Source organism: Chelmon rostratus, chromosome 18 (assembly GCF_017976325.1).
Source record: "Chelmon rostratus isolate fCheRos1 chromosome 18, fCheRos1.pri, whole genome shotgun sequence".
NCBI lineage: Eukaryota > Metazoa > Chordata > Actinopteri > Chaetodontiformes > Chaetodontidae > Chelmon > Chelmon rostratus.
This window is the reverse complement of record NC_055675.1, coordinates 11,494,356-11,511,573: the sequence shown is the minus strand read 5'-3', so window position 1 is coordinate 11,511,573 and position 17,218 is coordinate 11,494,356. Positions and strand designations below refer to the sequence as shown.

The window sequence follows — 17,218 nt, the reverse complement described above, 5'->3', positions numbered from 1 at the left end:
ATGATTATGATCATGATGATTTTTAAGGTTTTTAAAAGTAAGGAATGGTTATATAGATGAAGGCAGTATATACCAATGTTGTGCCTGATGTGTGACACCTTTTTTATGTCAGTTTTATGGTTATGACAACTTTGCAGTCAACTGTGAAGGACACACATTTTACAGAATATAATAACCACTCTAACACCGTGATATATTTAAATATGGACTGGCCAGGACTGGCTATTGCTACTTTTTTGTTTTTCTGTTTACATAATCATGTTTTCATTATTTTCCATTTAGTACCTAATTTTTAGACAAAATGAAAAACCTTTTACCTACATTCTCAGGCCTGTTCATGGATATAATTAATTCGGGGCTACATGATTTATTAAGATGTGAGTGGTTTTGTTTGAAATGTAAAAGATGAACACCTGTGAAGTCAATATGAGGTTCACACAGTAAGCTAATTTGAAATTCCGAATATATTTAAGTCAAGCCTCTGGAGACATTCGGATGAATTTTAATGTGATGTGTTTTTTATCAGTTAATTATTATGCTAACTAGGTTCTCATGCGCCACCACCCATGGATTATAATTCTACCCGGAAGCTTGGTAGTGTAGGAATTTCCGGTTACGTCAGGGCGTCAGGACTCCATTAGAGCTGCAGCTGTTTTGAGAGAAACAACAACAAAAACGGGCTAACTGACAGCGCTTCCATTAGTGACAGTCTGCTCTGAGCCCGACGACGAGGCCTCAAACCTGGAAGCTTAACCTTCATTTCCCACCCGGAGCTCCGCCGGCTTCTAACCACGGCCGCTCTCGGTGAGGAAACTCTGGCCTCCGCTTCCTCCTCCTCCGACTCGGACACCGGCGGAGCGTCGCCGCCCCCGCGGAAGAAGCACCGAGCCTCGGCGGCGGAGGGAGCAGGAGAGCCCGGGGCTTCAGCAGTTGTAACAGGCCTGTCCGGAGTTGTCCTAGGACTTGCTACTCAGTCTCCACACTCTCAAGCCACGTCTGCCATCCTCTTTAACCGAAGTGTTGTCAACAACCTCAGCAGCAGCATGCAGGCAAACGGGGCAGGACAGGGACAAGAATCCTCAGAGCTCTCCTGCCTTAACAGCGCACAAAACGGGGAGTCATCCTCGGCATGCGGAACCCACTCCAACGGGCTTCTCTCCACCACAGACAACGGGAATAGTGTCGGTACCAGTAACGGGTCTTCAACCGGTCCCGGTTCGGGGACTTCGGCTGCCTCTACGGCCTCGAGTTCGGAAGTGGGCACGCTGAAAAAGAAAAAACGACTATCGCAGGCGGAGGAAGATGTCATACGATTAATAGGGCAACATCTCCACGGACTAGGGCTGAAGTAAGTTTATTGAAAGTCGAGGAAAAAACTACAGATGCATCCAACGTTAGCGTTGAACATATGAAGCGTGTCCTGTATTACCAGTGTTTCGCATGCGGAAACTGCGAAACAGCAGCTGGTAAAAGCGCTATTAGTGCGTTTGACAGACACAAACATGGGGGGATGGGGTAGTTAGCCTCTGAGCTCGGCAGTTGGTAGAAAGAAGGGGTCCATCTTGCACAATAACAGTTAGCTTGAGAGCTAACAGCACTAGCCTGCGCTTAGGTGCTGCGTCCTGACATTAAACCTTCATACAACCATGAAACACTGTGTAACATTTTGCTGCTGTTTAAGTCCTTAGTGAGCTGAATAGTGTTTTACGTGCCAGCGGCGCCATGATGCGTTAATAAACGTTAGATTTCGCACTGAGAAAAGGGCATTACATCATCTAACGTTAGTAACGTTTATTCAGAGAAAACAAGCATCGTCTTCCAGTTGTGGTTTGCGAAGCTTGAAGTCAGTGTCGCGCAAATGGAGTAACCTGATTTTGCATCTCAATTAAGGAGAAGCAGGAATATCACGTTTTCAGTGTACGCGTTTGCGTCTCGAGCCCAAAAAAATGCGGAGGAAATGTTAATGTGCGGGTTGTCAACGTAGGTTCTGGCCAGGATGGTTGGTGGTTTTCTTCATTTGCCAGCTTGGCTGCGTCGGGTAAAATAACATGGTTTTTGCAAGAGCGTGTGGGAGGACCATTAATAGGTCGGCCACACTGTAATAACTATCATGGTTATGAAAACTATCCTGGTTGTATTTCGAGTGCACCCATTGCACGTCTTGAGCTGTCATTTCGAGGTGGCCTTGTATTTTATCAAATCATTCACAATTTCATACAGCCAGCTGGTGAAAGTGATAACTTTATTCATAGATTAAAGTCTTTTTTCTTCCTGTCACTGTCAGAGCAACGTGCCAACAGCCAGTCACAAATAGTGACGCGCATGCATGTATGAGGGCATGTATTTATTTAAAGACAGCAGTCAATACCGTGGGCGACAGTTGCTCCTGAATTGAGCGGAATCTGCTGGTTTCATGGCGGTTGAAGAATGCTTTCTACCAGCTGTTTGAGATGGAAGCCTGTGTTTGAATCTAATAATAGCTTAGTGGGGTTTACAAGAAATGCACTTCTACCCCTCTTCTTCAAAGTGGCTGTGGTAGCCACTGTTGGATGGCTCGACATCCGCAGATCTCTGGTATCCAGCTGAGAAAGTGAAGCTGCCATTATAAGGCATTATAAAAGCCAGTTTAGCATGACTATGTTTGCAGAGAGGGTGGGTCAGGGGGATACATGGCATCGCCTGGTATGAAACAGAGCCCCTGCATTTCAGCTGGAGAAATGCAAGAGAAATCAGTGTAGCAGCCAGCTGGATGTGAGGCTCAACACGGAGCTGCTGCGCCACTCCATTGATACCTGAGAATGATGTCATCATGCTGAAGGTGTCAGCCACCCCCATCCCCAACCCACACTCATTATCAGGCACACACATCTGAGCAGACCTGTTTGTGATGGTGGAGTGTGTTTAGCAGAGAGGTGGTGTTTGGACAGATGGTCATGGTTCATGGTTGACAGGCTGAGAGGGTGATAACTGCAGCACAAGCTCAGTTCATGTTAGTGAACCTCCTGCTGTCCGTAAATAATGCTCTGGTGACACAAGTGTTCTGGGCTGGCCTCCTCCAGACATTGCTGGCCATGAAACTGCCCTCACCCTATTGTCTGCCAATGATGTTCACATTATCCCCGTGTTAAAATTATTGTTACAGATCTCCCACCTTGTAAACACCATACAATCACAATGGTAACATGCTGTAGGTGATTAGATAATTAAGAAAGGTTGAATGATCTGACCAGAAATGTGCTGCCTTTTCAAAATCATAATGATGAGCACACCTTTTCTTCATTTAGACTGGGCTCTTAAGTCTTACCTTTAAAGTCAAATTGTGTTTAAAGTCATTAATGTTATCCTTTGCTTTCTTTTATTCACGTTTTGTGTCTATATGTCAGACTAACTTTGTCTTTCTTCCCCTCTTTCTCTTTCTGTCTCTCTCTCACACTATCTGTAGTCAGACAGTGGACCTGCTGATGCAGGAATCAGGCTGCAGACTGGAACACCCCTCAGCTACCAAGTTCCGCAACCATGTCATGGAGGGGGAGTGGGACAAGGTTGGTCTTGAGTTACCATGGTTACATAATAGCAAGCACTTTGATGGACAGGGAATTGATGACCTTCTTTGCGATCTGTTGTCCATATTGTCCTGTAACATGAAGAGCTTGTGTGGTCAGGACACCAGCAATCTTGTATCTCATATCATCTCATATGACTTACCAACAAAAGCAAGTCTGATTCCTGTAGTTGTTAAAGGAAGTCTTAGAGTGGAAGTTAAAGGACTTAGAGTGGTCTGCCTTTGGGCACGAGCACAATTACCAGTTAGTACCAATGAAACGCTTGTCTGACCTACAGTTCTTAGTGTTTAAGTGCTATTTAGCTTTGGAACTGATCAATTTAGGGCATATAGCTTAATTAAGATTGTCTAAGTTAAGCACAGAATGTGTGTATTTAATGTTGTGGATTACAAGAATAGAACAATATATCATCTATTTATATTTATTAATATAGAGAGCTTAGGGAAATGTCTGAGGTCAACTGGCCTTACATTTTTAAGGTAGAGTGCATGGTAATATAAAACTCCTAGCTGTTTCTTTTTCATTTTCTGACATTTTTATAACAAACTAACAAGGCATGTGCCCCATTATGTGCCCAGTATTATATTAAAAGATGAAAATTAAGGTTTATCAGAACACCCAGAGCATAGCAGAGCATTATTGCAAAATGTTGAGGGCCCCATTAGGCCCGCAAATGTGGAATTTGAAAACATTAGGTTTATATTAGCACATTTTTTTATGTAATTGGCTTTTAAATCAACACTCAGCAGTATTGTCCTGTTCTCACTGCACAATAACTCTCACTCCAACGTTTCAGAGGCGAGGCTTATAAAAGCACACATCTTATTAAAAATGGCCTTGTGAATCTTCTGGAATAATGAACCTATGTCAGAACTGCAGGATGGAAAATTAATACCAGCCTTGAGCCAAATAGTGGTAAACTTTGGGTGCAATGGTTTTGTACTCTCTGTAAACCAATCGTAAACCAGCCACTCATCCAACATTTGTTTTGATTCCAGAAACGTAGTGTTTTTTCACTGGTAGATAGTAAAAGAGCCCAGTATTGTGAGAGACATAAAGCTGATACGCTGTCATTCATGATGACAGCAAGTGGACATCAGTTTCATTGTTAAAGCCTCAATTTGCTCATCTTAAACAACAAATTGACCGTAAGATCTGTTTTACTGCTCATGTGATTAGTTTTTTTCCTGAGCATGCATGGAAACTGCTGAACTAACCATTTCTCTCTCTGTCTCTCCCCTCCATCACCCTCCCTTTGTTTTGGTCCAGGCTGAGAATGATCTCAATGAGCTGAGAGCACTGATGCATTCCCCCAATGCTATTGTGGTAAGCTGCCCTTGCCCAAACCTGAACTGGGCTGAATGACAACCAGTCAGTTAGGAGGCACAGCTGGAGGTTCTAGAATGGTACCGTTATAATGCAGGGCTGCAGGTTCTTGTTGTGGAACACTGAAAGCTAAAATGTTCTGGATGGCGCGTCGGACACCACATTAGATTTAGGGTATGAGTGCATGATTCTGTTGTTTTTAAGCAAAATGTGGTTCAACTTTACTAGCATGATTTTTTTTTCTTGTTCTGCTCATTTAGTTTAGACCGTTTTAAAACGTGCAGACTCAAAATAGGCACATTTTTTCATTTATTGACTCATTTATATATGTCATCTCATGCTTAATGGCCAGCTGCTATGAAACTCTTGCAGATATATTGTATTGGCCTGTATGTCAGCAGATACATAAGAAAATACAGAACAGAAATGCCAGAGATCGTTTTGAAATGATTTAGAACCAGTTTTCCATTATATACAGTTTAAATTGTCCACTGGGGAGTTTATGTTTCCCACTTAAAATATGTTGTTTAACACGTTTCATTGTCAGAATTAATTTTATGAAACAAATTAAGTGATAGTTATTGAAAATGGCATCTTTAAAAATTCCTTTAATTCAGATCAGATTCAGCAAGACTATAGTCATAGCTGTGTCCCATTTCCACACTACTTATTGAACTGAATGAATTATGACTGAATTAGTATGTATGCCACATTTGCATGATTTTTGAGTTTGGCATTGAGTGGCATTACTGTAGTGTGCACTGCCCACCGGAAATAAAGGAGCTATTCAGTTGCAGAAAATACAAGCTAATAGTGGATGGTGGAAAGATGGCTCCAGGAACACATTTGAATAAAAGTACAAATTTTACATTTTTAGAAAAAACAGTTTGAAATGAAATTGGCACATCTTTATTCATTATTTCTTGTTAATCCAAAATGATAAAAGTGCACCTATTGTAAACAAACTGCCAAAATGGTATACTGCGAATATTAGTATGATAGTACATACTTTGCAGTATCAATTTGGAAATGGGACTCAACTCTGGCTAACTAGCCATTGCTGGCTTGCTAATCAGTAAACAAGATGAGCTTCAGAAGTGGTCCCTCGTGTCTCAGTCAAGTGTCTGCTGCTCTGTGTCAGGAGTCTGTCTAACTGCCATCACCAGTTGGGTTACTGAGATAATGACTGTGGCTGTTGATTTTCAGCTGCATGTTCGATGTGGGTAGCCATTTTAGGCCTTGGGTTGTAGCAGATTAGTGTTGTCATTGTCAACATGGCTTTCACTGCAGCTCTAGGAGGGAGTTTACTTATATCACAGGTGTAGTTTGTGAGTTAGAAGATGTCTGTGCACTTTATTTGTGGACCTCTGTGGGTGGATGTTTTCTCGAATTTATGTGCAGCCGTTGTCAGGGCTGCAGTTCCTGCTGCATACCTGTGATAAGACAGAGTTATAGTAGCGCAAATGGTAATGCTGACCAGCAGCAGTGACTGGTAAATACTTGCCAGCAGTCTTCAGTTTGAAGAAAGTATGCTATTGATGTTGACATTACCATATGACTTGGGTACATTTATAAATATGTTAATGACAACATGCTGCAATATGCTACCACCATTTCAAGGCTTAATGGCAAATAACAGCCTTTTTTATGGTGATTTATTTTTGAGATGCCCTGTAGAAATAGAAAAACTTCTTATGTCCTTCTGTAGTCATGCAGACCTGCTGTTGTTGGATTGGTGGTTGAAATTCCTTCTTATCAATGTCAAATTGAAACCCAAAGCTGTAGTTTTGAGCTCATTTGTCATTCTCTCTTTTCTCTTCTCACTGTTTATGAAATCTAATCACTGTATGTCTCTCGTCTTGTACTCAGCGTATGAAGTTCCTGCTGCTGCAGCAGAAGTATCTGGAGTATCTGGAGGATGGAAAAGTCCTGGAGGCTCTGCAGGTGCTCCGGGGAGAGCTGACGCCACTCAAGTACAACACAGATCGCATCCATGTGCTTAGCGGGTACTGTCAAAAGTTTAATATTGAATTTGTCTATTAGCAGTCATCAGACAGTTCACCCTGTCTACACAAATACGCACCTGCAAACAGCAGCTGTACATACCCACATTGCTCTAAGGTAGCTTTGTAATCAATAATCATAGTGATTATAGAGCTCAACAGTGGTGGTGAGCCAACTATCGAGCCAGACTTTTTAATGGAGGCTGGTTCGTCTCTGGAATGGAACATATCTCTTATGCAACAGTGCAGTTTTCACCCAGTCAAATCCACAATCTTAAGTATTTCTGATGTTCAGGGTTGTCACACAGCAGCGGTCTATTCAGTAGTTTTGTAGGGTAGAGAGACAAGCATGAGGACAAACCTGAGAGCATGACAGGTGAAATAAGCATATATATAGTTTGATGATGATGTGCAGTAGTGTGGAATCTCTGGAGTTGTTGTCATCATTGTTTGACCACCATTGGCAGTTTATTTTTTGGATTCCTTCAGTGATAACTGTTTAGGAGGTTTTCACCGGGAGGTCTTCTCCTCCTCCTCCAATATGAAGAAAACCGGCAAAAACACTGAATCAGGCAGTTTCACGGTTACATCCAGTGTTTGTGTGATGGACATCAGGAAAGGCTGAGAGTCAAGCGTCCGCTAACATTAGCTCAGTTTGTTTCTAGATGCTCAGCTTGTTTTTAGATTAGGATTCCTCTAGTGTTCATTGTTAACAGGGTTTTTACTGGAGCCCAATCATCCACAGAGGTCTCCCCGTCTCCAAATTAAAACACAGAAAGCAGTTATGTTAAAAATCAGATGACAGCAGCCTCTTGTGGAAATCTCTACTGTCTACTAACTGTATTTCTCACATCTAAAAGGTCATTTTAATTTTAATTTTTCTTTTGCATTAAGTCTGAAGTGGGTGTCTGTTATCATTTCATGTGTAGGTTGTGTTGATTGAACTGTGTGCTTGTGTCTCCCTGTAGGTACTTAATGTGTAGCCATGCTGAGGATCTGAGGGCCAAGGCTGAGTGGGAGGGCAAGGGCACCGCCTCACGCTGCCGACTGCTGGACAAATTACAGAGTAAGGAAACATGTCCATAAACTGACCATGTAGAGCTAACTTACATATTGCATGACTGCAGCGCTACCACACACAGAACCCATATGTGGAAATTCAGTTTGCCTGCTTTTACCTCTCCTTGTAGCATACCTGCCACCTTCTGTGATGCTGCCCCCTCGGCGGCTGCAGACATTGCTGCGGCAAGCAGTGGAGCTGCAGAGGGACCGCTGCCTCTATCACAACACCAAGCTGGACAGTAATCTGGACTCGGTCTCTCTCCTCCTCGATCATGTGTGCAGCAGGTTGGTGCTGCACAGCTAGCATGCTGCTAAAGCCCCTCGAGACCTCAGTGTTATACTGTACCATCTGATATTTATGTTGTCATCAGCTGACCTCCTGTTGTTATGAAACTATAATGTGGAGGCACATTCACTGAAAGCCTTGCTCTGTGTTTCCAAATGTCATCTTCTGCCTCATAGGTCTCAACTCATTTACCCTCTCTGTAATGACTTGCCTGTAGCATCTTACTGTCCTATTATGGCTGCACTACACTTGCTGTTTTTTAAGTAGAATCATTAGAATTTTATCCCTCCTATCCCTGCCATGTATTGTATATTTGAATTGACTGTCATCTCAGCATGTTGAGATGTAGAAAATATAAGGTAGATGGACCTACTGTTGCCGACTTGCACAATGAAGATTTTAACCTGTAGTCTTTCTTCGTGTTGCAGGAAGCAGTTCCCCTGCTATACTCAACAGATTCTGACAGAGCATTGTAACGAAGTGTGGTTCTGCAAATTCTCAAATGACGGCACCAAACTAGCCACCGGCTCCAAAGACACTACTGTCATAATTTGGCAAGTGGACCCGGTGAGTGATAAAAAATTCCTGACTAAACACATGTTATCTCTTTTTTATGATTTAGGTCACAGCTAAAATTACCCTGCAGGAATGTAGTGGTTGGGGCTTTTACATTTGCAGGCAGGTTTGTCTTGGCTTTTCAAAATATGTATCTTACAGTAATAAACTTTTCTTAGAATTTCCCATCCGCTAAACCCTCATGGGCATATTTTATGCATACAAATGCATAGCTCTTTGAAGGACTTTTATTTTCTGTCTTAGATGAGGTATTATCTAAAGAAATAGATAGGTTGCCACTCTGTGGCCCAAAGATTAAGTCTGTCATTGTCTCATATTCATTACTGAGAATTTTGGGACTTTTCATTGGATCCTTAACATTATGATTTGGTTGGTCCTTTCTTTTGGTAAGGGGAACCAGCACTGGTGTCTTTTTCTATAAAGTGGAATGCCCATTCGTCTGTTTGTATGTACTCTAAATAAGAACCCTGGGACCAAATCCATCCATTCACAGAAGAGGCTTGTCCTCCAGGCTCAGACTTTTTTCAGGACTTGTTTGAATTTAGTGCCCCTTGTACATGGAAAAGGAAAATTCATTTGTCGCACAGACCGGACCTTTGAAGTATAGTCTGCAATGTTTTCGAATTTTTAATGTCATGTAATTTCTTTCCAACCAATGTGCACTGTATTTGACTTTGGTTTGAAAATGTATCCCAGTATGACGAGGGCCCAGCACTTTGGGTGTCTGAATTAATTTGATCATATTTGTCTTTGTCCTATCTTTGTGTAGGAGAGCCACCAGTTGAAGCTGCTGCGTACCCTGGAGGGTCATGCCTACGGTGTCTCCTACTTAGCCTGGAGTCCCGATGACACCTACCTGATCGCCTGTGGACCTGACGACTGCTCTGAGCTGTGGCTCTGGAATGTTCAGGTAACATTTATACTAACATATGCCAGCCCTGTGAAAATGTGTTTGAAAGCATACAGCGGTGATGTCAGAGACTTCAGATGTCTCATGCAAATTCAGTAAATGAGTGGAAAAGAAATACATGCTTTAAACCTCCTGGAGATACTGTTTAGGCTGTGTGTACTCAATGACCTCTCCTCCTCTCCCATCCCATCCCTTCCCCTTCCCCCTCTTTTCCTTTTATTCACCCCTCCCCCACACTTACTTAATGTTTCTTCTTGCTGTCTCCCTTCCCCCCCTATTTTTCTCTCCTCTGTTTTTCCACTGTCTCTGCTATTCCCCTTGGTGACCAGACGGGGGAGCTACGGACCAAAATGTCCCAGTCCCATGAAGATAGTCTGACCAGCGTGGCCTGGAACCCCGATGGCAAACGCTTTGTCACAGGAGGACAGAGGGGACAGTTTTATCAATGTGTAAGTGGATGGACCATTTTTCCTGCCTTGTTTGAGACAAACAGTATGTATTTTTACAAGTAAATGCCTCCAGTATTCATTGTCAGTTTTCCTCTTGAGAATTATGTACCATCTCTGTATTGAATCAATACTGAATGCCTGGTTTGTTTGGAAGGCGCAGGAAGCTTGCAGAGGAGAGAGATCCAAGAAAAAGAGACATTGTGTATGAGTCATGGTATATGTATAGCAGCTGTCGTGTGTTGAGCTGACCTTAAATAGGCAGCTTCAAGATAATTGTCTCTTTCTGTGTATTGATTTTTCAGCCATGAACTCGATCAACTCATAAGGATGTGTTTGTTTTGTTTTGCTGTTGTTGTTTTTTTTATCACGTTTTGTTGGGAACATGGTGTATGCGCATGCTGTAAAGACACTTGATCATGGATGTAAATGTTAGTGTGCTAGGAATGACAGTTTTCATTTACTTCATATTTATTGATTCATTTTGCACATTTTAAAAAGCTGCTACAGAAAAAGCTCAGAAATACGTATAGTAGAAATGCTGCTTCATTTGTGTTGTGTGATAAACCATTTTGTTCTAGAATAGATGACCTAGTATGTTCCTCCAATTTGTTTTTCACTTTCACGTCTGGTGGTTGCACTGTGTCTGTGTCTGAACTGAAAGAAAAGGCATCTTAATAGGCCCTCTGGTTACATAAGTTTGCCATGACAGGTTGCCTCTGAAGAGTGAGAGATGAGGGGTCTGCTGTCTGTGTTCTCAGGACCTGGATGGTAACTTGTTGGATTCCTGGGAGGGCGTGAGAGTGCAGTGCCTGTGGTGCCTGAGTGATGGCAGAGCAGTGCTGGCCTCGGACACCCACCAACGTATCCGGGGTTACAACTTCGAGGACCTTACGGACAGAAACATGTATGTATCAAGGTTAAATTATTAGTTGAAAATACAGCACATTGTGCTCATACAGCATTTCAACTGTATATGTCCTGTTGTCAATAAATTTCAGTGCTACACAGAGGTTTGAGCACACTTCAGGTTTGAAGTTCTCTGCTACAAAGCAAAGCAGACTTTAGTCAAGTTTTTTTTATTGTATTATTGTATTTGTATTATGTCCTCAAGTTACCAAGATTTCTGTAACAACAATATCTCTGTATATTTGCATTATTAAGTATGGTGCCTGACTGCCTGTGCCTTGTTCACATGTCCTTTACAGAGTTCAGGAGGACCACCCTATCATGTCTTTTACAGTTTCAAAGAATGGAAGATTAGCTTTGTTAAATGTAGCAACTCAGGTAAGCTTCCTGACCAACTCACCCATTATCAATATCTGCTCATTTTCCTCTAAAGCATGTTCCAGTAGTTCTACAGGGTATAAATATTAGGCCTTACATTTTTTTTGTGTTTTGCTCTCTTGCATGAAAGTTTACATTTTCTGAGTTACAAATCTTTAAACCTACCACTGAACCTAATACTTGTTTTTACTTGTACTTGCACTGTTGGCGAAATGTAGATGAACCTAACTCACTCTAATGACCATATTCCCACTCAAATCTTATCGTTGAAGAGGACTACATATATACTACTTAGCTTTATACTTACAAGAATAAGATGATTTGTCCATTTGTCAAATTTAGTCACAAAGTGTCTTGAAAAGCATTAAATGTAACTGGCAGGTACCTGTAGACACTCTGTCATTGGCTGTTCTGCTGCAACCTTTTGTAGGGAGTGCACCTGTGGGACCTTCAAGACCGGGTGCTGGTGAGGAAGTACCAAGGTGTGACCCAGGGCTTCTACACCATCCACTCCTGCTTTGGAGGACACAACGAAGACTTCATTGCTAGTGGCAGTGAAGGTACAGTCGGAGAGTAAAATATAAACAGGAATAATACCACGGATGTTGTTCTGTGTAATAAACCATTGTATTTAGACTACTTAAGATAATTTAATCTCGTTCTGTGGAGTTTGTGACTAAGGATCCTTGCTGTGTTTGCTGAGTTTGGTTTGTGTTTAGTAAAAAAAAAAAAAAAAAGCAGTGCCTGCAGCGTAAGTCTTCTCTCAGTGGGGTGTGATTTGGTGCTGTTTGAGGGTATCTGAGTAATGTCTCAACTGCCTATTGCACAGGATCACTGCTGTTTATTGCAGTAGTATTGACCCATATGACCAGACTTGATATAAATATTGCTTCAGCTGTGGTCGTTCAGTAATTGGCCAGTAAAAATCTCTTATTTTTTCTTCCGATTTGTAACATTATCCATGTGTTCTCATATTTCTCCCTGTGTATCTTTCCCTCTACCTGTTTTGTTGCCGTTGTTACCCACAGACCACAAAGTGTACATCTGGCACCGGCGTGGTGAACTTCCCATTGCTGAGCTAACAGGCCACACACGCACCGTTAACTGTGTGAGCTGGAACCCAGCCATCCCAGGACTCATGGCATCCGCCTCAGATGATGGCACAGTGCGAGTCTGGGGTCCTGCACCTTTCCTCGACTCACAAGAGGCGGACGGACTCAACGGTAGTAGCCAAATTTGTTTTTAACATTTCAAAGTTACTATTGTTAGCTCAATCGTTGTCATGGATTGAATTTATCTGCTAATGTTCATCATATTTGAGAGAGTTTTATGGTAAAACACCACTGTTGTGTTGAATGTTATTTTATAATGTGTTGTTCTTTGTATTTCCCTGAAGTCTTTTTTCCTGTCTCTTCAGAGAACTGCAGTAACATGGACAGTTGATGGTCACTTATGGACCGGATGACATCTCTCTTTAACAACAATCCAAGAATCCCACAGTAAAACAAAATCTGAACGGGCGAATGAAATCTAACACCGACCTAAAGCAAGTCAAGAATAACAAACGCAACCCACCAAGACAAACGAGAAAACAAAGGTGAGAAAAATTTGTCTCCTGACTGGCCTAGACAAAATGGTGGAGTTGATGACGGACACTCTGAAAATTCAGGTCCGCATCCAACACCTGATCCTGACCCAGAGGAAAACCAGTCAGTGGTCCGCTGGTGAGCTGTAACGGATGTTCTCCTCCTCCAACTGACCCTTCTTCCCCCATCTTGCTGCATGGTCACCAGCCATGCCAGGTCCTCGCAGAGAGAAACCCACCTCCACCTTGAGCTCGGAGCGTCCCCGTGATGCTCCCAGACAGACACCGCAGACCAGCCGTCTTCTCATTGGACTACATCCGTCTGCCTGTTTGTCTCTCACATTACCTGTATAATGTCTCCATGGACACGGGTGGGGTGTTGTTGGGGGAGGATGGTGCATTGGGGGATATAGCAACTCTTCTGTATGTATGTTTTCCTCTTCCCACTCTCTTGCTATATTCTTGGCATTCAAACTGTTGGACAAAGGCCGAAAAATCCACCATGAAAACACTGACCGACCAGCTGACAAAGAACACAAAAAAAGGCTATGCTAAATGTTGGATTTTTTTTATGATAGTCATAGCGTAATTCTCATTTAAGAGGTGAATCTTAGCTGAAGTAGTGCCCGTGGAAAGCTTTAGCGTGAAGATTCCACTTTCTGTTTCTCGACATTAGGAAGACAAACTTTTTATTCCTTAATTTAACTTCTAACAAGGACAGTCGCTGTAATGTTTCCAACTGACAGCCCCCAACCCCCCTCCTTCGAGCTAGCTACCGCACAACTCCATTACATCTGCCTAAGAGGAGAAGGGCAGAGGGATTTACATGTCACATATCAACGGTGTGGTGGGGGTCAGACGTTGTCGGTGAGGTGGGGTTTCCCTCTGCCGGGACACGTACTGACGACCTTTCTCAAAAGACATGCTTTCAGATGTGAAAAAGTTCAAGTGCAACTTGGATTGCACACCGGTGACTGCTGTCCCTCCTCTGTGTGTGTGTGTGTGTGTGTTTGTGTGTGTGTGTGTGAGAGAGTGACTGAGCGATTATGCATGCACACATTAGTGAGAGTTGACATTTGTGGGTGCAGGTTTAATTGGTGCGTGTTTTTGTATGTGTGCTCAATTCACACCAGCAGAAGATCTCCCCAAACTCCCCCCCAATATTCCTAATCCCATAGTAAAATTGTAAAGAGGATTTTAAACCAATTCTAAGTTATCCAAAGCCCCATAGGGACCTCTATCTGTGGAACAAAGAATACTTGAGAGCCATTTTGTAAAAGAAAAACTTTTCTTTAATCTGGGGCTTTAATTTTTACATTTGAATTTGTTTCTCCTTAACCACATGGCATTCAAACGGCCCCGAGTTACCGGCAATGAGTCATCTTTGCAAGATAAAAAACCGAATGAGGCATGTTTCCAAAAGCTGTAAAGTGTTTTGTTATTAGCAAAGGGTCATTTCATATGAGAAGTTAATTGTTGTCATTATCGGACGAGTAGTTAGAGAGAAGAGGCATCAATAACCAGAGCCACTCTCCAAGCCTGCAGTGTTAGGGAGTGTTGTTGCAATCCTAAAACACACACACACACACACACACACAGAAACACACACAAACTGCCTTCCTGTTCATACAATTGCACACAACCCCTCAGTATGTATGACATCCTCTTCCCCCCACTGCACTTTGAGTGGTCTTTTTGCTCTCTTGCACCTACTGCAATGGCTTAAATCCATAAGGTTCATTCAGGCTTATGGTCGCCACACTAGCTGCCATTCTGACGGCTCAAAAGGTTGCATTGGCAAAGACAGAACCGGAGATTGCTTAAGGAATTGACTCTCCCTCACTATGCCTCTATGCACCCAAAAGCAGTGACTGATTATCTTATAGACATTGTAAAAACAGAACCTCATGCATATAAGGCACAGCAGCCTCATCTCGAGGGTACCACTCCTGGAGCTTAGAGAGAGTTCAGCATTAAACACCCCCCTTTGCTCTCCGGCCAAGTTATTCAGTGGTCAGTGCGCCATTCAAAGCTTTCTTCCTCCCTTTTTCAGGGTATGTAATGACTATTTGCTACAGACTGATATACAGTAAAACATGTTTAAAATCAGTGCTTTTCTGTCTGTTTTTATTGAACTTTTTGTTACTTAAAGTTTTTGTTCACATTATATCACTTTTGGTTGACCTCTATCCCTGTATGATCATATTAAAATATAACCAGACATTTGGAGTCCTCTTTTTTTTGTAATCTTTAATAACCCCTGTTATCTTTCATTTATATATAATATTTTTTGTTTCTTTGTATTAAGTTGCATTTCATCTACCACTACTATTACAAATGAATATGCACAGTAACACCCATGCCAGTTGGAGTGAGCGGAGTTTTTGCGAAGTGTGTTACCTACAATCGAATCAGGTTTTGAACTGTCCACCCCTCGCCTTTAAAGAGTTTCCTTCATGTGAAAACCTACTCTATTGCATGTCTGTGTAACTGACCGAAAATCTCTCTCTTAGTGTGCCATTGCTGATTGATCTGACCCTCATCAAAGCCAAATCACTGGAGGCACACTGGTGTTTTCTGTAGGTTACGTGTGTCACGGTCTGCTATTCACACTCTGGAAACCTCTATCTCAACTCCTGGACTGCAGAATGGACTCCCCTCCCACACCCAACATTATTTCATAAGACTTAAGGCAAATCATACACACTAAGAACCCAAACAAGAGTTTCAGTAAAGTCCATCATTTATCTGCTGGTGGCAAATGCTATGTCTGTATGCAACCTGGTGTCTACTCTTCTTTTGTCTTGAGTTTACCAAGGGAGTTGTTTCTGATTTAACTATGTCTTATTTCTCTCTGAGAGGTGGTGGTGGTGGTGGTGGGTAGGGGCTGGGTGGGGAATACTAAGGGCATACTGTAGCATCTCTAAGCTCCTTGGGCTAGGGAGGGAAGGGATGATGTGTGGCTTTGCGTTCAATGTGTTATCTACAAAAGTGATTGTACTGTTTTGTATTGTTGTGTAGGAAAAGTGTTATGTATGCATATTTTCAATAAAGCATTCAGGGTTTTGAAAAAAAGAAAAAAGCCCATGGCAGTTTGATGGGGCTAGAGATTGTGAAGGCCCCTAAAACAAAGTTTTAGATACACAAACTCATCTCTCCCACCCTTGAACACAGAAAGGGGATCCAGTTCGGCCCTGAATCACTGCTTTTGGCAAAGCATGTGTCAAAGGGCCTGTCGTGGACAACACTGGGTTTAACTGTCAAAAATCTACTTTGTATTCAGTCATTCATTTCTTGAAAGCAATGTCTGGAGCCAGACTCTGGGAAGAGGCTTTCTTCAATGCTATTAGGAATAATGAGAACAATTGCCAATAAAGTGATGTTATTTTGAGTAAGTCTTGTTGTTCACCACACATTTCTATCCAAAACTTGCCATTTATTTTTGGAAGCAAGTGCACAAAGCATGGGTGCTGGTAAAATGTGAGGATATCTAGAGTCCAAAAATGTTTAGTGTTACAAATAGAAATACATGAAGTCATGGAATTGTGAAATAATCCGATACATTTTTAACTTGGTTGCTTCTCAGACAGCATAAGTGGCCTGTTCATCCTGACTGCCAAGTAATGGCTTTGTGATGAAAAGTGGCATCAAGGAATAAAATGGCCATTGTGGAAAATGTTAGGAAATTGGAAAAAAATAACTGGGAAAGGGACCTTTTATAAATAAAAACAGTTGGGCTGAAACACAAATGACCTGCAATAAACTCTGTTACTGTGAAACAGACATGAAATAAAATTTCATAATAATGAGATGGGTTTTTTAAAAGGTACTGAATTACTTAACTATTTTGTGTCTATATTGAATATGTACTTGTTTCATTTTTATTTTCATATTTATAGACAACTATGATCTTTATTAATATGAAACATCAGATTCATTGCGCCACCTGGTGGTCAGATTATGTAAAAAGAAAAAACATTCAGACAAATATTGCACTTAATGGAAATCAAATGAAATTTGAACACAACAAAAAAGGATAAAGGTCTAGCTGGTCTTAAAGATCCACACAGGCACGGGTAGATGGTACACTCAAAAACCTTCAAACTGGGCACAAAAATCATGTGATCCGACCTCAAATCCAGCAGCAGTTTATTCCATCATCCATTACAGAGCG

The 17,218-nt window shown here is 41.9% G+C and overlaps 1 protein-coding gene across 1 annotated transcript; it reads left to right on the top strand.

The window, feature by feature from the left end:
• The first annotated feature begins 608 nt into the window (after positions 1–608).
• Positions 609–15,265, top strand: LOC121622103 (WD repeat-containing protein 26). The gene is made up of 14 exons (XM_041958943.1): positions 609–1,348; positions 3,443–3,542; positions 4,833–4,889; positions 6,759–6,895; positions 7,861–7,958; positions 8,083–8,239; positions 8,669–8,807; positions 9,586–9,726; positions 10,056–10,175; positions 10,934–11,079; positions 11,381–11,459; positions 11,890–12,019; positions 12,488–12,682; positions 12,877–15,265. The coding sequence occupies exons 1-14, from the start codon at positions 1,044–1,046 to the stop codon at positions 12,900–12,902; spliced, it is 1,830 nt and encodes a 609-aa protein (XP_041814877.1). The 5' UTR covers positions 609–1,043; the 3' UTR covers positions 12,903–15,265.
• The last annotated feature ends 1,953 nt before the right edge of the window (positions 15,266–17,218 follow it).